Source organism: Bos indicus x Bos taurus, chromosome 13 (genome assembly GCF_003369695.1).
Source record: "Bos indicus x Bos taurus breed Angus x Brahman F1 hybrid chromosome 13, Bos_hybrid_MaternalHap_v2.0, whole genome shotgun sequence".
NCBI classification, from domain to species: Eukaryota; Metazoa; Chordata; class Mammalia; order Artiodactyla; family Bovidae; genus Bos; species Bos indicus x Bos taurus.
The window spans coordinates 71,238,214-71,259,263 of record NC_040088.1 but is presented as its reverse complement, the minus strand read 5'-3'; the positions used below and the strand labels follow the sequence as shown (position 1 = coordinate 71,259,263).

At 44.5% G+C, this 21,050-nt stretch overlaps 1 protein-coding gene and 1 long non-coding RNA gene across 7 annotated transcripts in view; one reads left to right on the top strand and one right to left on the bottom strand.

Annotated features, from left to right (window-relative positions):
- The window catches only part of LOC113903674, a 35,265-nt gene extending 14,251 nt beyond the window's left edge, over positions 1-21,014 (top strand). For all 5 annotated transcript variants that reach the window (XR_003514235.1, XR_003514237.1, XR_003514234.1 and 2 more), the window contains one exon: positions 20,866-21,014. This is a non-coding gene — a long non-coding RNA (uncharacterized LOC113903674). The remainder of the gene's footprint in view (positions 1-20,865) is intronic.
- The window catches only part of ECHDC3 (enoyl-CoA hydratase domain containing 3), a 38,718-nt gene continuing 18,826 nt past the window's right edge, over positions 1,159-21,050 (bottom strand). The window contains exons 5-6 of one of the 2 annotated variants that reach the window (XM_027560208.1): positions 12,233-12,285; positions 1,159-2,508 (exon numbers count right to left, since the gene is read on the bottom strand). In XM_027560208.1, the coding sequence (XP_027416009.1) occupies positions 2,424-2,508; positions 12,233-12,285 (138 nt within the window). In that variant the 3' untranslated portion in view covers positions 1,159-2,423. Of the gene's footprint in view, positions 2,509-5,184; positions 7,967-12,232; positions 12,286-21,050 lie in introns of those variants that run through there. The other variant, XM_027560209.1, reaches the window with a different exon arrangement.

Here is a 21,050-nt window from a genome sequence, read left to right as displayed (position 1 = left end):
GGAAGGAATGACGCTAAAGCTGAAACTCCAGTACTTTGGTCACCTCATGCGAAGAGTTGACTCATTGGAAAAGACTCTGATGCTGGGAGGGATTGAGGGCAGGAGGAGAAGGGGACGACAGAGAATGAGATGGCTGGATGGTATCACTGACTCTATGGACGTGAGTCTGAGTGAACTCCGGGAGTTGGTGATGGACAGGGGGGCCTGGCGTGCTGCGATTCATGGGGTCTCGAGGAGTCGGACATGACTGAGAAACTGAACTGAACTGAACCAAAGCGAAATCAACCCTGAATATTCATTGGAAGGACTGATGCTGAAGCTGAAGCTCCAATACTTTGGCCACCTGGTTCAAAGAGCCAACTCATTGGAAAAGACCCTGATGCTGGGAAAGTTTGAGGGCAGGAAGAGAAGGGGACAGAAGAGGATGAGATGGTTGGATGGCATCACCGATTCAATGGACATAAATTTGAGCAAACTCTAGAGACAGTGAAGGACAGGGAAGCCTGGTGTGCTACAGTCCATGGGGTCACCAAGAGTCAGACATGACTGAGTGACTGAACAGCAACAACAATATTCTTTTCCAGATTCTTTCCCAGTATAGTTTATTATAAGATATTGAATATAATTCCCTGTGCTATACAGTAGGTCCTTGTTTATCTGTTTTATGTATAGTAGTGTGTATCTGTTAACCCCATACTCCTAATTAATCATCCCCCCAAACTTTTGTTAACTGTAAGTTTGTTTTCTGTGTCTGTGAGTCTGTTTCTGTTCTGTAAATTAGTTCATTTGCATCACAGTTTAGACTCCACATATAAGTGATACCATATGATATTTGTTTTTCTCTGTTTGAGTTACTTCATTTAGTCTGATGATCTCTAGATCCAAATGGAAAATGGCATTATTTCATTCTTTATGGCTGAATAATATTCTATGGATATATATACATCACATTTTCTTTATCCATTCATCTCTGGGTGGACATTTAGGTTTGTTTCCATGTCTTGGCTATTGTAAATAGTGCTACTGTGATCACTGGGATGCATGTATCTTTTCAAGTTATAGTTTTTCTCCTTTTTGGCTATATGCCTAGGAGTGGGATTGTTGGATCGTATGGTAATTCTATTTTTTTTTTTTTTTTTTAAGAACTGCCATCTCTCTCTTTTTATAGTGCTTGAAACATTTTGGCAGTGTAATTGTCTCTATATCAGTCTAACTGAGCAGGCACAAGGCCCAGGAGAGGGAGGCCCAGCTTGGAGCCTGAAGGACTGCTCTGAAATGACAGAGCTAAAGTGCACTGTTCTAGATTATGGAGGAAGGCTCTGGGGCTCAGGGGGTGGAGGTGGAGGAGTATAGACAATTGTAAGTCAGGCTGGATTAAGACAGTAGTAAACAGCCCATCCAACCTCTGCTCCCAGCTTCAGCTCACTCGCTCACCCATCCCTTGCACAACTGCTTAACTTGTTTCTCATGACTCAGGCCTTGACCGCCCAGGGTCTTGTCATGTCTCCCAGGAATATATGCAATGTAGTGGGGGACCCCTGAAGATGGCACAATATCTGTTCCTCCCCCAGTGATCTCCAGTGATAGAATTTCATGACAGTGGTGGAGAAAGCATTTGGAGTAAAGGTCTTTCCTAGGTGGCCCACGGAGAAGGCAATGGCACCCCACTCCAGTACTCTTGTCTGGAAAATCCCATGGATGGAGGAGCCTGGTGGGCTGCAGTCCATGGGGTCGCTAAGAGTCAGACACAACTGAGCGACTTCACTTTCACTTTTCACTTTCATGCATTGGAGAAGGAAATGGCAACCCACTCCAGTGTTCTTGCCTGGAGAATCCCAGGGACGGGGGAGCCTGGTGGGCTGCCGTCTATGGGGTCGCACAGAGTCAGACACGACTGAAGCAACTTAGCATAGCATTAGCATAGGCGGCCCTCAGATTATATCACTTTAGGGATCGCCAGCTATTTCTACTCTTTATGCTTCCCTGGATAAAGAAGGAAAAAATTGAAAAGAAAAAAAGATATGGACTGTGGGATACAAAACTGAGTTTAAAAATTGAACAAAATCTTCAACATGGCATCCCCAGGTGGAGTCCTATGTCTTACTCATTCTCAGATATTGATTCCTCTCTTTTTCTACTTTAGTCCCTTAAAACAATCAACAGAGACTTCCTTGTGGTCCAGTGGCTAAGACTTCACACTCCCAGTGCAGGCGGCCCAGGTTCAACCCCTGGTCAGGGAACTAGCTCCCTCATGCCACCACTACCACAACTAAAGACTTCCCATGCCACAACTAAGACCTGGTACAGCCAAATTAACTAATTAATTAAAAAAAAATCAAAACATAACTGAACATGGGCCAGTATGGGAGGTTTCCCTGTTGAGTGGGCTCAATTCTTTCCCCAAAAGTGAGTTATTTCACTACTTAGTGCCTTGATTTTCCATGTGCAGAACTGTTGGTCATGCTAGCCGTTGTCTCCTTGCTCAAAACACCATCAGGGACATTCAAGCTGAAAAAAAGATTTAGATTCTCAGTAAATATTTGTTAAATCTCTTGCTCCAACATACTTACTAGAAGTGAGAAATACAGTGACCTGAGACTTAAGTTCCCCTTTTTAATTTTTCAACTTGGAGGAAACTTATTGTTTTTTATGGAAAAAATTTCATTTGGCTCATTAAATTGTTATAATTTTCTTTTTAATAATAGGTCTGTAATAGATAAAAATTTCCCCAAAATTGTGGAAAGTATGGCTTCTCATCGCACTATAATTTTGATGATTATAGCTAACAGCTGCTCATTTAGTTGGCATCATTTGGGAGAACTGAGACTTACCTCTTTATTGTCCTCACTATAATAGTTCATGTTTTGATAGAATCTCTTCAAAATCCATTAAATATCCTTTTATCTTCCTAAACATTGTCCACTGGATATGTAATTCAGTGCCACCGAATCATCTGGGTCACTCTGCACTGTCTCCCCCAACCCGTTACCAGGCAACAGTGGGGCAGTTGGGTGGGGGGCAGGGGGCGGGGGACCATTAGTAGTCCTGTTCAGCCATTGGTCTGGCACCAGAGTGGCCCCTCCCGCAAGCAAGCAACTGTCCATGAGCGACCGTTAGCGGTCCAGCACAGCAAAGGGTCAGTGGAGAGGTGGTCGGGGAGTGGTGGTCGTCAGGCGGGAGAGTGAAGTAAGAGGCGGATCCTGGCCCTCTCCCAGGGTCCCTCCAGCTCATCTGGCCTCCGGCTGGCAGATGAACTGAGGGGCCCAGGAAACAGGTTGGGGGCCGTGTCCTGCAGGCTCCAGAGCCCTCACCAGGTGCCACCCACTGGCCAGGCCCAGGCCTTGAGGTGACCCTCTCCCCCACATCTGCAACCTCATGGCAGCGGCCGTCTGCCTGGGTCAGCGTCTGCGGGACCTGCCCTTCCTTCACCTGCCATACAGGCAGCCTGAGGAGCCTGAGCACTGGTTGCATCCTGCGCGCCTGGTTTTCTCAGTGATGGCGGCTGGACGGGATCTGGAGACCTGGCCCTGAGGGAGCCGCCAGCTGAGATCTGCCCTATCTCAGCCAGGGCTGGACCTCAGAGGGTGACGGTTGTCCCTGGGGACCGTGTCCTTTCTTGTCAGAACAGAGAATAATAGTCACTCGGTGGAGGTTTACAGGAGCATCTTTCCCTGACTGTGACCTGACCTCAGGAACACAGGCTCTGCCACCAAAATGTTGGCAACAACACACTGGCCCCTCCCTCCCCTTCCCTAGAAAAGGGCTTTGCTGAGAGTTCCCAGGGAGTTTGGGGTTTTGGGGGGCTTGAGCCATCCATCTCCTTGCGTGGCCCTGCAGTAAACCTTTCTCTGCTCCAGACGCTTTGGTGTTGTTTGGCCTCACTGTGCATTGGGTACACAGACTGGTGTTTCGGTAACAGATACAGTTTAGAAGTGTCATTCCTTCAGGTTGTCATACCATTCCTGTCACACTGAGGTATAATTGGAGTGTCACTGGTGAGCCACTGTGTTGGTCATTTCACCCTTGTGGGTGAATGGTCATGTTTTTAGGACTCTTGGGTAAACTTGGTGCCATTGCCTATTTTTGTCATTCTATCTGCTTTGAGTGCTCTGGGCTGGGAACAGACATGAATTTTGCTAGAATATGTCTACAGTTGGATAAACTTACTCTGACCTACATGGGTTGGGAGCACTTTGGTGAAAGGGTACAGTGGACAGTTGTGAACACCATCCCAGCTTGCATCACTGCCTTTTCAGTCCCTGAGTTCTTTTAAAAAAACTTTTATTTTATTTACATATAGTTGATTTACAATGTTGTGTCATCTGCTGCTGTACAGCACAGTGATTCAGCTGTGCAAACACACACGCACACACGCACGCACGCATATACATTCTTTTTCATATTCTTTTCTGTTATGGTTTATCATAGGATATATAGTTCCCTGTGCTATACAAGTAGGGCCTTGTTGTTTAGTCATTCTACATATAATAGTTTGCTTCTACCAACCCCAAAAACCTCCCCTTCCTTGCCAACCACGAGTTTGTTCTCTATGTCTGTGAGTTCGTTTCTGCTTCATAGATGGGTTCATTTGTGTTATATTTTAGATCCCACATATAAGTGATATATCATATGGTATTTGTCTTTCTCTTTCTGACTTACTTCACTTTGCATGATAATCTCTAGATCCAGCCATATGGCTGCAAAAGGTGGTATTATCTCATTCTTTCTATGGCTGAGTAATATTCCATTGTATATACGTACCACATTTTCTTCATCCATTTCTCTGTGGATGGACATTTAGGTTGCTTTTATGTCTTGTCTATTGTGAATAGTGTTGCTGTGAACATCGGGATACGTGTATCTGCTTATGAATTTTTAAAATTGGGACTTTATATGATAAATTTCCTTATTGTTTACGCCACTCTGAGTCAGCCTTTCTGCTATTTACATCAAAGAGAGTTCTAACTGATAATAGAAAAGAATTTAGTACTTAAACTTGACAGAAAATCTATGTTGTTACATTAGAAGCTATCACGGCTACACTTCATGGAGGTACACAATGTGCACTTATTCTTTAAATTGTACATATGCATTATGTGCATTTTTGCATATATGACCTTTCACTATCAGAAAGAAAATAGTTAATATCATTATCCACCCAAGCAGGCAGAATAACCAATAGCATTCATTCAAAAAATATTTATTGAATGTCTATTATTTGTCAGATACATTCTAAGTCTTAGGGATATGGTTGGGGAACAAGACAGAAATCCCCATTCAAACCCAGAGGATCTATAGGAATGTCAGGGAATGATATGTGCTATGAAGGAAAGTAAAGATGGTTAAGGGAGGCACAAAGAAGTGCTGTTATTTTAGGCAGTGTGGCTGGGAAGTCCTCTCTGATGAGGTAACATATGAACAGAGACCTGAAGAAGTGAGGGTGAGCCTTGCAGATACTGGGGGATTCAGAAAGAGCTCTCCATGCATGGGAGCAGTGTGTGCAAAGGTCCTGAGGTAGGAGTGAGCTCAGAGCACTCTGGACACAGCATGGAGGCAGGTGGGCTGGGGTGCAGGGAGTAGAGAAGTGGGCATCAGAAAGGAATCCAGGGACTTCCCTGGTGGTCTAGTGGTTAGGACTCTGCAATTCCACTGCAGGGGAAAGGGGTTCTATCCCTGGTCAGAGAAATAAGATCTCGCATGCCACGTGGTATGCCTCTGCCTCCGCAAAAACAAAAGGCAGCCAGGAAACCCAGCAATGACAAGGACTTTGATTACCTCAGAGAGAGATGGGGTCTGTTGGGAGGATTATGAAGGAATATTATGACCCGAATCAGTATTCAAAAAAATCACTGTTGGGATCTGAGGCAAACAGTCTGTAGAGACTAAGGACATAGGGGCTCTGACACTGCTTGCTTCAGCAGACTTCTAAACAGCAAAAAGCACGACAAAGAGAAGAACACACAGGTCATTGCATTTCATTTTTTGTCCCCAAAGTCATTCTGCAGGATGCCCTTCCCCCTAACGACTAGGGAGCCTGTAAACACAGCAGGAGTGTTGCCTTTGACTTTGCAGAATGTGGGAGTGCCTGCCCTGGCTGTTGGGTAACCTCTGACCTGGAGGCAGCCCTGGGCAGCCAAAGCAGCAGTGAGCACGAAATTCATGGTCCTGCTGGACCCCTGGGCTCTGCTTCTTCTCTTCTGTCCAACACATCTGTACTTTAGCCCGTGGGCTGGTTCTATGTAACATGATTTCAAAATGAATATTTAACATAATGTTCTAGGAGTTGAAATTTAAAATGTTCACTTAACCTAACCAGATTTCTTCTACATTTTCCAAAAGGGAGAGGGCAAAGAGAAGAGGTTTGAAAGAGCATTAATAACTCTCCAGATGATCTCTGAATACTCCTTCTATGGAAGGATTAAAGGTTTCTTTGAGGCAACAGGCCAAAATGCCCCCCTGTGGTGTTGCATTCAAATTAACTAATGAGATAAGCCTCCTGTTTTAGTTTCCTGTCTTGGGTTATAATTGCTGCTGCAGCCTCACTCATCATTTCCTGCAGGTTTTCCTTCTCTGGCTGTGATAAATATTAATGCCTTTAATTTTTCATTCCTCCCTTGGGCCTAGAATTCTGTGAAAAGTGAGATTTTCTTGTTCTTGAGGCTTTTTCAACGATGAGCAATTTTCATTTTCTGTAACAGATTCTCTTAGGTTAGTTTTAAATTTAGACCTGCACTTTGGTTTTCTTTGACTGTTTTAAAAGAGACTGAGAAGCCTATCGCAGCCAGAGTTGAATTCAAGGATTTGAAGCTCATCATAGTTTCTCTTTCATTTTTTTCTCGTGAGAGTCCTTCACCTGGGTTGTCAGTTCCCTGTGATTCTGGACAGCATTCTGTTTGTATAGGAGCATGTCCTTTACTTTGCCCAGATACAAATGTCATATCTTTCATCAGGTTTTCAAAACAGTCTTACTAAAATACATTTAAAACATTCAGAATCCCTGCTTAATTAACCATTCTGGGGAGTATTGCTTTGGGCAAATCTAGTGACTCATCTTTGAGATACGTGGAAGCAAACATAATCATATCTTCTAGAGACTGTAGGGAAAGGCTCTCTCCTCCCTTAGAACCACAGGGCATTTGAATTAAAGATGACTTCCACTTCCCCACTCCTTCTGCACTGCACAGATACAGGAATGGACGTCTCAGCTCTCACAGCTCTAAAGCAGCAGAGCTGGGATGTAGGATTCTGTTTCCCACCAGAAGCAAGGTGACACCCTAGCACTCCGCCTCCCAAACTCTTCTCTATTAGGATACACTAGTTTATTCCCTCCAATGTCGGCAATTTCATTCCAAGTACCTAAGTAACATTTAGTAATGGACAAGAAACCTAACAAACCACACAAAGGGTCTGAATGTCATAAACCTGAGAAATTATTTCTTAAAAAAATTTATTTATTTGGTCGCACCAGGTCTTAGTTGCAGCACTCGGCATCCTCAATCTTCACTGCGGCGTCGGGATCTTTAGTTGTGACACGTGAACTCTTAATTGCAGCATAGGGCATCTAGTTTCCTGACCAGGGATTGAACCTGTCTGTGCTCCCTACAAAGGAAGCAGAGTCTTAACTGCTGGATTGCCGAGGAAGTCCTAGAAATCATTTCTTGTCCTTTGCAGCCTACAGAAAATAGCCCTGTGCTTTATCGTGGGCTCCAGCCATTGCATCGTTGGTTATCTCTTTGTATCCATGTCCCCCATCTCCCCTGGGATTCTGGGGGCCCTGAAGATAAGGACCTTATTGTGAATGCTTTTCTGTCCAAGAGGATGTGGCACACAGGCCTGAGCACTATTTGTGCATTCCATCGCACGTTTAAGGCCTTGTCTAGGTTCTCACTCTGGATCATCATTCTTAAGCTCAGTGCCTTCAAGGGTGGGGCAGATAATGAAGCACAAGTGTAGAACCACACGGACCCTGGAAACAAGAGAAAACCAGGACATTCTTGCCGCATCACAAACATTTGAGAAAATACTTCTGAGGCCAGACTTCCAGCTATTATGGCATGAAAAGGTCAGTAAATCCTCTCCTCCACAAACAGCATGAAACTGGACAATAAACTGAGAAGCATTTACTCATGAAAAATAAATAGAGCTTTGGGCAAGAACAGCAGGGTCTGCAGCCTCTCTGTCTGCCTCCATCCCAGGCCTCTTCCCAGTTCTGGTAGAAATCTTATCAGCAAGGGATTGACCAGAAAAAAAGATCAAGTTCACTGCCAAAGGGTCAAATCAAAATTGGTCAGTGGGTGGAAACCTGCAGCATTGATAATAACAGGAGAAATTGGCACGAGACAAATGGGGAGAGCTCCCATCTCTGCAAGTTTGAGAATGTCTCCTGATCGGGGTAGGTGGTGAGCCAGCTATAAATTTAACAGAAAATCTTGGAATGGGAGAGCCAAAGGGTTGAAACAGGCTCCCCACACATCCCTGCAGGCTGGGAAACTGCTCATGTGTGCAGGAGGGACCTGAGAGAGCCCCGCAGAACGTGGATGCTGTTGCTCTAGAGCCTCCCACAGAGCCTGAAACATAGGAAGTGCTCCATGCATGTTGAATCCATGAGTGCTCATCGCCATATGCAGTATAGCTGTGAGTTGCTATAATTGCTTTTCAGAACAATACAGGGTATAAATAAGTATATTAAAAGTTGTATTATTAAATAATATATGTTGGGAGAGGGCTCAGGAGAAAAGAGCCATTAAATACATGGGAGCAAATCCAGGGAGAAGCGATGGACATGGTAACAAAGCATTTGCTCACCTGGAAAAGCTCTTTTCCTGACACTCTAAATACACAGGCCTGACTCTTGGTGCTTTTCTCAGTGCAGGCTGGCTCCTTCATGTTGTTGAAATCTTGCTTGGGAGGAAAAGAAAATTAATGTGATGTGCTTAACACAGTGTTGCAATGAGAAAATTCAGTATAAGTGTTTGTTGTTAGGAGTGGTATAATAAGGTCTTAAAGACATTCCTGCCTTGATCCAGATTTCATGGCTCCATATCATTTTGCCAGGAATGATAAAGACCCAAATATTAAGATACCTCCTCCATCGCCAACTCTTGATCTGTAACTTCCCTAGGGAACACAATAAAGCCCAGTAGGCCAGAGCTTTGCTCAGAATTTGGGGCTGAGTCAGCCTGGTTCTTGGGCAGAAGACTGGCTCCATGTGTGCTCTGCTGCCTGGGGCTTGTGAGACCCAGAAAGGCCTTCTCTTGAGACTGGAACAGGGCCCAGAAATATGTGAACATTTGGGTGTGTTGGGCTGGCATGAGTGACTGATGACCTCCAAAGACACCCCTCTTCCCTCCTCAGGGTACAGCGGCTTCTATTTACAAGGAGGCAATGAACCCCTAGGAGAAGAGACACCCAGCAAATACCTGGTGGAAAGCATCCAGCCAGGTTCCTAAAGTGCAGTCCTCCCAGGGCCTTGCAGATGTTGTGTGCTTCATCCTACCATACTCAGGCTCCCAAGAGGTACCCCAGGAGGCCAGCAACACTGTATTTGTACCCCCAGCCCTTCCAGTGAACCACGAAGATGCTTCTTGGCCCTGAGGGGCTAGCCCCTTCCTTCTGAGGAGTGAGGTAATGTGGCGGGTCGTTACAGATTACCAGGGGTCTTGTGTCTGTGGGCAAGGTCCTCTCCCTGGAGCTTTCATTTTGATTTTCTTCCACTGCTCTTGAAGTCTAGCCAGGGTCCAACCTCATGCCTCTGTACACAATTCTGAGTTTCAGATATCTAAAGTTGGGGACCTCCTACAATATTGTGCTCGGAAAGTGGAAAGGAGGGACTTTGCTGGAGATCCAGTGGTTAGGACTCCGCACTTTCATTGCAGGAGGTATGGGTTCAGACCTTGTCACGGAACTAACATCTCACATGCCACATGGTGAGGCCAAAAAAAATAAATAAATAAAAATAAACTCAAGTAAGCATTTAACAAAAAAGTGGAAGGGATAAGTAAAGAGGTCAGCAGACACATTTTCTCACTGGCAGTAAAGTTCTCTGAGAGGATGCCAAGGGCAATATAAACCCAGCCTGACCAAGAAATCAAAGCATCATTTAAAAAAGCAAACAAGCTTCATGGGCAAGGATTTCTACTCCCTTGTTAAAGGCAACTTTAGGACTAGACAAAACAAACAGCAGTGGAGGAGGGTTATTAAATGCAAACTTGTGTGTGCCGTACAGAAACATTTTCTACTTGATCACTCGGTCTGTCTCTCTCTCCCCCCTTCTTCATATTCTGTATAAGGATCAACGGAGGAACTTGTTGAAATTGCAAATACCTGCATTCCTCCAAACCCTGAGGTTCTGCTTCAGCGGGTCTGGTATGAAACATTCCAGGTGATTCTAATATGCATGGTCCTAGGAGGAAATTCTGACAATCATTGATGATTGTTTCTGAGCTACCAAAGTGAAGACAGCTTTAATCCACTCTTGGACACTCTAACAAGTAGGACCCTCATACTTCTTTTGATTTCCTGCAGTGCCTCTCTCTACAAAATTTTATTAGGTGCATAGTAGTTTTCTAATAAAAAAATAATTATTTTTGTTATACAGCTATGTATCAGCTAGATATAGTTGTATATGTATATATAGCTGATATGTATATCATGTTATATAATGCTGACTCTAAACATGTTGAATCCAATGCCTTTTGCATGTAGCAATCTAGTTTTCCCAATTAGGCTTCCCTGGTGACTCAAATGGTAAAGAATCTGCCTGCAGTGCAGGAGACCTGATTTCAATCTCTGGGTTGAGAAGATCCCATGGAGAAGGGAATGGCAACCCGCTCCAGTATTCTTGCCTGAAGAATTCTATGAACAGAGGAGCCTGATGGGCTACAGTCTTTAGAGTTGCAAAAAATCAGACACAACTGAAGCAACTTAGCAGCAGCAGCATTTCAATATTATCCTGTTTTGATGGCTGTTGCTTGTAGTTTGAAATCAAGAAGCATGATGCCTCCAGCTTTGTTGTTCTTTGTCAAGCTTGCTTTGGCTATTTGGAATCTTTCTTGGTTCTATACAAATGTTAGGATTATTTGTTCTGTTTCTGTGAACAATGCCATTGGAATTTTGATAGGGATTGTATTAAAGCTCAAGGTGGCTTTGGGTAGTATTAACAATATTAGTTAATATGGGCATGTTAACAATATTAGTTTTTCTAATCCGTGAGCATGGAATATCCTTCCATTTATTTATAGCATCTTTAGTTTCTTTCATCAGTATCTTCTAGTGTTCGGGGTACAGGTCTTTCACCATCAAGGGGAATTCTCGAGTTCCCATGCTTCATTCTTGGTTCTGCACCTCTTGATTCTTTCTCTTTCTCTGTTAAGAATTCTTTCTCCTTGACCTTTCTTCCTTTTGTAATCCTTTCACTAATTGTAAAGAGCTCTCTAAGCAAAGCCAGAAACTGCTGAACCAAGATAAGAAGCCTCTCCTCCTTGCCAAGAGCTCACTCATTCATTCACTCATTCATTTGTTAATTCCACAAATACTGGTTGAGTGCCTACTTTATGCCAAACATGTCCTTAAAATGAGAGGTACAGAGGTGACAAAAACAGGCAAGGTGCCTGTCTCATGAAACCGATAACTAGTGCAAGAAAATAGACAAGAGAGGGAGGAAGAGCAGAGGAAAGAAAGGAAATCAGAGTTGTAACTGCTGAGAAGAGAATTAAAGTGAGATGGTGGATGGTGTGACCAGAGGACTCCAGACTGGGTGGTTAGGGAAGAGTCATCTCAGATTAAACATCTGAGAAGCATCTCAATGTCAAGCAACCATTATGCTAATATCAGAAAGATGTGCATTCAGCCAACAGGGACTATGTGCTCAGGGGGTTTAAGATGAGACCAAATGAAATACAATTAATGGTATAACTTTGTGCCCCCATTAAGTACATTTTCAAAAAATCTTATTTCTCTTTTTCATATTTCCATTAAAATGGACTATTCAGAATCATAGCCAACTGTGGAGAAATGGAGCTTAGCAAGTAAGAGAGCCTACTGAGAAATGTTAGCCACTGAACAGAATAATCAGTTCTGATAGATTTTCTTTCCACAGTAATTAATTTGCCACCCTTCCTAGGCGGGAATCCTGCCTGTTCTTATTCTCAGAGTAGAAAAGAAGAAGAGCAAACCCAAGCCCAACCCAAAACATCCCATCTCACCCCAAACAGAAATGATCGCTATTACTCACCAGCTCCAGCCGTGAAAGAAGAGATTTCCATCAGGGTACGAGGTCATTAAATTCTGTAGTGATTGGAGCAAAGGAACAGAGAAGAGGTGAAGTTCTTGGCAAGAATGCTCCAGGAACTACACCCTTCCTCCTTTGTTGTTTAGAGCAAACTTGCAATAAAATACTAAAGATATACGTTATAAATTGTTTAACCAATACACCAGCTGTGGACTGGATTGTCACTCCCAAATTCATGTGAAGTCCCAAACCCCTCATGTGACTGAATTAGAGATGGGAGCCTTCAAGGTGGTGACTGAGGTTAAAGGGGGTCATAAGAGTGGAGCCCTGATTCCATGGGCCCAGGTGCCCTTATAAGCAGAGGAAGAAACACTAGATATCTCTCTGTGCCACGTGAGGACTCAAGGAGAAGGCAGCCGTCTGTAAGTCAAGAAGAAAAGCACTCGCCAGGACCGGACCGTGCTTGCTCCTTAACCTTGGATTTCCAGCCTCTAGAACTCTAAGAAAATTTATTTCTATTGTTTAAGTGTCCTAGTCCATGGTATTGGGTTGGCAAAAGAGTTTGTTCGGGTTTTTCCGTTATGGAAATAGTTAGTTATGCTGCCCGAGCAGTCTAAGTTATCACTCTCTCCCACTGGTACAGACACGGAGCGGTAAAAGGAGTGGAGGAGCACGATTCCCCCACCCCTGGCCCAGGGCTGGAAAAGTACCTAACGAGATCACAGTGCCTCAAATTAAAAAAAAAATCTCATTTTCATAACTTGTAACTAATGTAGTATTTAAAGCAAAAGTTTAATAATTAATTTTTTTTCATTTAAAGCAAGCTATTTGAAATGTTTGTTGAATGAATAAATGAATCTATGAAAATGATACCATAATATGACCCCACAATAGAGAAGACCTGTACGTTTATGTTTTTCTGCCAGTATTAAGGTCAGCTTTGTGTTCGACCAAGACTGGACCTGTATTAAGCAGGTGTGTATCAAGAACAGAGCCCAATGTTGGGGTGCAGGAAGACTTTAGGGGACCCCAAGCACCTTTGACTTGATGGGCTCCTTCCTCCATGAAAAAAATTTAAAATTATATTTTATGATGACATTCTTCTGATTTTAGAAGAAATGAACATGAAAACATTTTTTGTGAGCTGGTTAAAGTATTGTGCGCCCTGACAGAGGTTCCCTCTCTGCATCTGGAGTCTGAGTCCTGTTTTCGTCACTTCTTAGCTGTGAGATTTGGGAACAAGCCCTTGACATCCTTATCTATAAAAATGAGAAGAAGGAAGGTGTAACAGTATGGAGAAAAATCTTCTTTGTTAGCAGGAAACTTGTTTGATGGAGGGGTTCTTGGATAAGGGTCTCAGAATGGGGTACCCTAGAGGGCTCACGCTACCTCATGAGGAGTGCGGACTGAGCTGGAGCCAAAGACAGAAGAATCTGCCCCTCCTCCACCAGGCCTGGCCAAGGAACTTTGGGCTCAAGGACAGAAAAGTCAAAGCCAGAGTCTTTGGAAGAGGCTTATCTTCTTCTGCTCAGGTCATCCTCAGCAATATTCCCATTTCCCTTTAACGCTTTCTGAGCGCTGAATCTATGTTGGGGGAGAGAAGGGTGCTGAGCTCTGCTCCGAGGGCCTGGGTCTAGCACAGAAGCAGCTTCCCCCTTCCCCTGCCTCGAGTTTTGTGGGAAGCTCTTGGCCCAGTGCCTGAGAGCTCTCAGTACACACTGCCTTCTGATGTGAGCAGCCCAAGGCAGGCGTGAAAACACGGTTCTGGCCTCATCCGCAGCATCAGTGCTATGTTTAGCTAATAAACTAATTGGCCAGATGATTGTCCAGAGCAGAGCTTCTCAATTCCATTGGCGGTGATCTTGTCTCTCCCTTCTCCCCAGAAGACATTTGGCAAAGTCTGGAGACAATTTTGGTTGTCACAGCTGGCCGGGGAGGGTGCTATGGGCATCGAGCAGACAGAAGCTGCATCGCACAGACAGCTCCATGACAAAGCCTCACCTGGCCCTGAATGTCCACAGTGCCGAGCTTGAGAACCCTGATATGGGGCCTTTCCTCTGATGGCCACCCAGAATGAACAATCAGGGAGCAGTCTTTATAGCATACTCTGAGGTCAGCTTTTTCATACTGTTCATGGGGTTCTCAAGGCAAGAATACTGAAGTGGTTTGCCATTCCCTTCTCCAGTGGACCACATTCTGTCAGCCCTCTCCACTACAACCCGGCTGTCTTGCGTGGCCCCACACAGCATGGGTTAGTTTCATTGAGTTAGATAAGGTTGTGGTCCATCTCAGCAGTGGCCAAAGGACTGGAAAAGGTCAGTTTTCATTCCATCCCCAAAAAAGGCAATGCCAAAGAATGCTCAAACTACCGCACAATTGCACTCATCTCACACACTAGTAAAGTAATGCTCAAAATTCTCCAAGCCAGGCTTCAGCAATACATGAACCGTGAACTTCCAGATGTTCAAGGTGGTTTTAGAAAAGGCAGAGGAACAAGAGATCAAATTGCTAACATCCGCTGGATCATCGAAAAAGCAAGAGAGTTCCAGAAAAACATCTATTTCTGCTTTATTGACTATGTCAAAGCCTTTGACTGTGTGGATCACAATATACTGTGGGAAATTCTTTAAAGAGATGGAATACCAGACCACCTGACTTGCCTCTTGAGAAACCTATATGCAGGTTAGGAAGCAACAGTTAGAACTGGACATGGAACAACAGACTGGTTCCAAATAGGAAAAGAAGTACGTCAAGGCTGTATATTGTCACCCTGCTTATTGAACTTCTATGCAGAGTACATCATGAGAAACGCTGGGCTGGAAGAACCACAAGCTAGAATCAAGATTGCTGGGAGAAATATCAGTAACCTCAGATATGCAGATGACACCACCCTTATGGCAGAAAGCAAAGAAGAACTAAAGAGCCTCTTGATGAAAGTCAAAGAGGAGAGTGAAAAAGTTGGCTTAAAGCAAAACATTCAGAAAACTAAGATCTTGGCATCTGGTCCTGTCACTTCATGGCAAATAGATGGGAAAACAGTGGAAACAGTGGCTGACTTTATTTTGGGGGGCTCCAAAATCACTGCAGATGGTGACTGCAGCCATGAAATTAAAAGATGCTTACTCCTTGGAAGGAAAGTTATGAGCAACCTAGACAGCATAGTAAAAAGCAGACACATTACTTTGTCAACAAAGGTCCGTCTAGTTAAGGCTATGGTTTTTCCAGTAGTCATGTATGGATGTGAGAGTTGGACTATAAAGTAGGCTGAGTGCCAAAGAATTGATGCTTTTGAACTGTGGTGTTGGAGAAGACTCTTGAGAGTCCCTTGGACTGCAAGGAGATCCAACCAGTCCATCCTAAAGGAGATCAGTGCTGGGTGTTCATTGGAAGGACTGATGTTGAAGCTGAAAACTCCAATACTTTGGCCACCTGATGCGAAGAGCTGACTCATTTGAAAAGACCCTGATGCTGGGAAAGATTGAGGGCAGGAGGAGAAGGGGATGACAGAGGATGAGATAGTTGGATGGCATCACCGACTCAATGGACATGAGTTTGGGTAAACTCTGGGAGTTGGTGATGGACAGGGAGGCCTGGCGTGCTGCATTTCATGGGGTTGCAAAGAGTTGGACACGACTGAGCAACTGAACTGAACTGATGAGGTCAGCTATATTATTTTTTATTTATATTTATGAACTTTTTCCTCTCCACTGCCTCATAACATCCGACAAACTTACTAGTATTGAACCTGCTAAATATGCTTTTTAGTCTCGGGATTTGAAAGATATATGATTTTTCAGTCCAGGTAACCTGACCCTGGAGAAGGAAAGGGCAACCCACTCCAGTATTCTTGTCTGGGAAATCCCATAAACAGAGGAGCCTGGCAAGCTATAGTCTATGGGGTCGAAAGAGTCAGACACAATTTAGCAACTAAACAACAAACCTAGCTGCATTTCAATTCAGTTCAGTTGAGTTCAGTTCAGTAGCTCAGTCCTGCCTGACTCTTTGCAACCCCATGGACTGCAGCACGCCAGAAAGTGTGCTGTCCATCACCAGTTCCTGGAGGTTGCTCAAACCCACGTCCGTCGAGTCGGTGATGCCATCCAGGCATATCATCCTCTGTCATCCCCTTCTCCTCCTGCCTTCAATATTTCCCAGCATCAGGGTCTTTTCCAATGAGTTGGCTCTTCACATCAGGTGGCCAAAGCATTGGAGCTTCAGTTTCAGCATCAGTCCTTCCAATGAGTATTCAGAACTGATTCCTTTAGGATTAACTGGTTTGATCTCCCTGCAGCCCAGGGGACTCTCTAGAGTCTTCTCCAACACCACAGTTCAAAAGCATCAATTCTTTGGCGCTCAGCCTTCTTTATGGTCCAACTCTCACATCCACACATGACTACTGGCAAAACCATAGCTTAGACTAGACGGACCTTTGTCGACAAAGTAATATCACTGCTTTTTAATATGTTGTCTAGGCTTGTTATAGCTTTTCTTCCAAGGAGCAAGAGTCTTTTAATTTCATGGCTGCAGTCACCATCTGCAGTGATTTTGGAGCCCCCCAAAATAAAGTCTGTCACTGTTTCCACTGTTTTCCCATCTATTTGCCATGAAGTGATGGGACCAGATGCCATGATCTTCGTTTTTTGAATGTTGAGTTTTAAGCCAGCTCTTTCACTGTCCTCTTTCACTTTCATCAGGAGTCTCTTTAGTTATTCTTTGCTTTCTGCCATAAGGGTGGTGTCATCTGCATATTTGAGGTTATTGATATTTCTCCCGGCAATCTTGATTCTAGCTTGTGAGTCATCCAGCCTGGCATCTTGCATGATGTACTCTGCATATAAGTTAAATAAGCAGGGTGACAATATACAGCCCTGACATACTCCTTTCCCAATTTGGAACGTGTCCATTGTTCCATGTCTGGTTCTAACTGTTGTTTCCTGACCTGTATACAGATTTCTCAGGAGGCAGGTAAGGCTCTAGGTCTGGCTCTAGGTGAGTGATCACCCATTGTGATCATCTGGGTCATTAAGTTCTTTTTTGTACAGTTCTTCTGTATATTCTTGCCACCTCTTCTTAATATCTTCTGCTTCTGTTAGGTCCATACCATTTCTGTCCTTTATTGTGCCCATCTTTGCATGAAATTTCCCCTTGGTATCTCTAATTTTCTTGAAGAGATCTCTAGTCTTTCCTGTTCTATTTTTTTCATCTATTTCTTTGTATTGATTACTTAGGAAGGCTTTCTTATTTCTCATTGCTGTTCTTTGGAACTCTGCATTCAGATGGGTATATCTTTCCTTTTCTCCTTTGTCTTTCGTTTTTCTTCTTTTCTCAGCTATTTGTAAGACTTCCTCAGACAACCATTTTGCCTTTTTGCATTTCTTTTTCTTGGGGATGGTCTTGAGCACTGCCTCCTGTACAATGTCAGGAACCTCCGTCCGTAGTTCTTCAGGCACTGTCTATCAGATAGATCTAATCCCTTGAATCTATTTGTCACGTCCACTGTATAATTGTAAGGGATTGATTTAGGTCATACCTGAATGGTCTAGTGGTTTACCCTACTTTCTTCAATTTAAGTCTGAATTTTGCAATAAGGAGTTCATGATCTGAGCTACAGTCCACTCCTGGTCTTGTTTTTGCTAACTGTATAGAGCTTCTTCATCTTTGGCTGCGAAGAATATAATCAATCTTATTTTGGTATTGACCATCTGGTGTTGTCCATGTGTAGAGTCATCTCTTGTGTTGTTGGAAGAGGGTGTTTGCTATGACAAGTGCATTCTCTTGGCAAAACTCTGTTAGCCTTTGCCCTGCTTCATTTTGTACTCCAAGGCCAAACTTGTCTGTTACTCCAGGTATCTCTTGACTTCCTGCTTTTGCATTCCAGTCCCCTATCATGGAAAAAAAAAAAAACAACATCTTTTTTTGGTGTTAGTTCTAGAAGGTCTTGTAGGTCTCAATAGAATTTCATGGCTGCATTTAGGCCACTGAGATTTCTATCTAGAGCGAAGCTACCACTGCCCTCTGCTGGAGACATTTGGAACTGCCGCTTTAAGTGCTGAGACTGCTGCTGCTGCTGCTGCTGCTGCTGCTGCTGCTGCTAAGTCGTTTCAGTCGAGTCAGACTCTGTGCGACCCCATAGACGGCAGCCCACCAGGCTCCCCCGTCCCTGGGATTCTCCAGGCAGGAACACTGGAGTGGGTTGCCATTTCCTTCTCCAATGCACGAAAGTGAAAAGTGAAAGTGAAGTCGCTCAGTCGTGTCCGACTCTTCACGACCCCATGGTCTTCGTGGTCTTCTGACTCTTCGCAACTACCAGGTTCCTCCGTCCATGGGAGTCCCCAGGCAAGAGTACTGCAGTGGGAGTGCTGAGACTGGGAGAGTAATTCAACAGTGGTCTTGTGCCAAGTGATCACATCAGGACTCCCTCCCTTTACTGGATTCTTGGAACTCTCTTCACCCCTCCCTTGGGCTGGCATCTCAGCCTGGGTTTTCTCAGAAAGCAGAGCCTGAACCCAGGTCTGCATGGAGGTAGTTATTTTGGAAAGTGATCCTTTGGAACCTGAGGGAAAGACATCCAAGGGGGTTGTTGTGAGATGAGACAACAGGGGCTTGCTTGTCATTGCCCGCCCTGGTCCTGGTGCAGGGCTTCTGAGACTGTTGGAATATCTTGGGTGACAGCAGCGTTTTCTGTTCTGAGGAGGGGACTCTGGGATCCACTTCAGCATAGTCAGGGGTTGGCTGGGAGGAGCAGGGATAGGGCGGGCAGCACAAGATTGGCCATAATGGCTATGAAAGCTGGGCCATGAGTACCAGGGTAGTTTATTACTCATCCTTTTGATTTTCCCCTATGTTTGAAATTGTTCATAATAATTCAAAAAATCCTTTTGGGGGTAAAAATAATCATCCAGGCTAGGTTTATGTATCTGGTGGTAGGGAAGGTGGAGGAGGGTGGATGAAGGCTGACACCAACACTGATGAATGACAAGAGCCTCAGGTGTCCCCACTTGCCTTCCTGAAGCATTGCCGTGTGCAGACAGTGCATGTCAGGGGCAGGGTAAGCAGTCCGTTAAGGGAACCAGATGCCTTGCACCAATACCTGCTGGTTCCAGACTTTTCCAAGGCAGGACTTGTCACTCATGGTGAGATCTTGTCGTCTCTGAGAAGTGAATCCTAGTGATCATTTCACCCGCAAGTTCTCTGTAGTTCATTTTAAAAAGAAACAGAGAATCAGACCTGAAATATGTCTTTAAAGGGATGGGGAGCGCCACGCTGGAAGCTGGCTGGTTGTCTGAGGTCAGTGCCAGAGCCCCAGGGCGGCTGTCAGCCTAGAGGAGTGTTTAAGTGGGATTATCTGAGTTCCTTGCTACTGCAGGGATGCATGTGTTCTAAGTGGAACCTCTTCTCCTCACAGTGATCAGGCCAGTCTCTGAGTAAAATTGTGGTCACAGAGAACATCACCAGGCCCCTAATGAGAAGCTGTTGACAGAAAAATCACTCTGACATTCATCAAGACGCCAATAAATGTCAAGGGAGAGACTGGAGACACTGCAACTCATAAATTCTTTCTCCAGGGGCCTCTAGAGCAGAGTCTGGGGAGGAAACTCTTGCTCTGCCTTTCTCCTGAATGGTGCTAAGGAAAATTCCGGAAAGCTCGGAACATTTATTGGACAGGTCACCCTGACAGTCTGGAGGGGATGTCACTAGGAGGAGCACCCTAACTTTCAGTCAGAGCATCCTGTGTTGGGTACCAAGACTGGCTAGGTCTGTATCTCTTTAGTCATTTGGACCTTGTCTGTGTGATGTCACAGTTTGTAAGGTAGCTGGGTGCTGAGAACCCTCCTGACTTGAAATGCTAAAGCTTCACATCAGATCAGATCAGTCACTCAGTCGTGTCCGACTCTTTGCCACCCCATGAATCACAGCACGCCAGGCCTCCCTGTCCCTCACCAACTCCCGGAGTTCACTCAGACTCACGTCCATCGAGTCAGTGATGCCATCCAGCCATCTCATCCTCTGTTGTCCCCTTCTCCTCCTGCCCCCAATCCCTCCCAGCATCAGAGTCTTTTCCTGTGAGTTAACTCTTCGCATGAGGTGGCCAAAGTACTGGAGTTTCAGCTTCAGCATCATTCCTTCCAAAGAAATCCCAGGGCTGATCTCCTTCAGAAGGGACTGGTTGGATCTCCTTGCAGTCCAGGGGACTCTCAAGAGTCTTCTCCAACACCACAGTTCAAAAGCGTCAATTCTTCGGCACTCAGCTTTCTTCACAGTCCAACTCTCACATCCATACATGACCACAGGAAAAACCATAGCCTTGACTAGACGAACCTTTATTGGCAAAGTAATGTCTCTGCTTTTGAATATGCTATCTAGGTTGGTCATAACTTTCCTTCCAAGGAGTAAGCGTCTTTTAAAGCTTCACATAGAAGGATCCATCTGCTCACGAATAAGTCAGGATTTATTTTTCCTCTTGATTCCTGTAGTACTTACTGCCTGTGGTGTTCATTTGGCAACTGGCCTGGTGGCCTCATTGTAAGATGTGTTCCTTGGCTAAATCCTGTTTCTACCTTTTTTGTGAGGGGAGGGGGTGCTCTTTACCTCTTGCCAACAACCATACATTTTTTCTCTCTCTGTTTTATCACCAGAAATGTAAGCATTTGGAGGCCAAAACACGTGTCAGCTGTGCTTTAAAGAAAGAAAATGGACTTTTCGGAATCCCCTGGATCTGATTTCATCCAGTGTGACTCCTGAATACTAACCTACACAGAAACTCTATAAAACTTTCCTGGACATACAGAGAAAGGATGGATTTAATTCACATTCTGTTCAA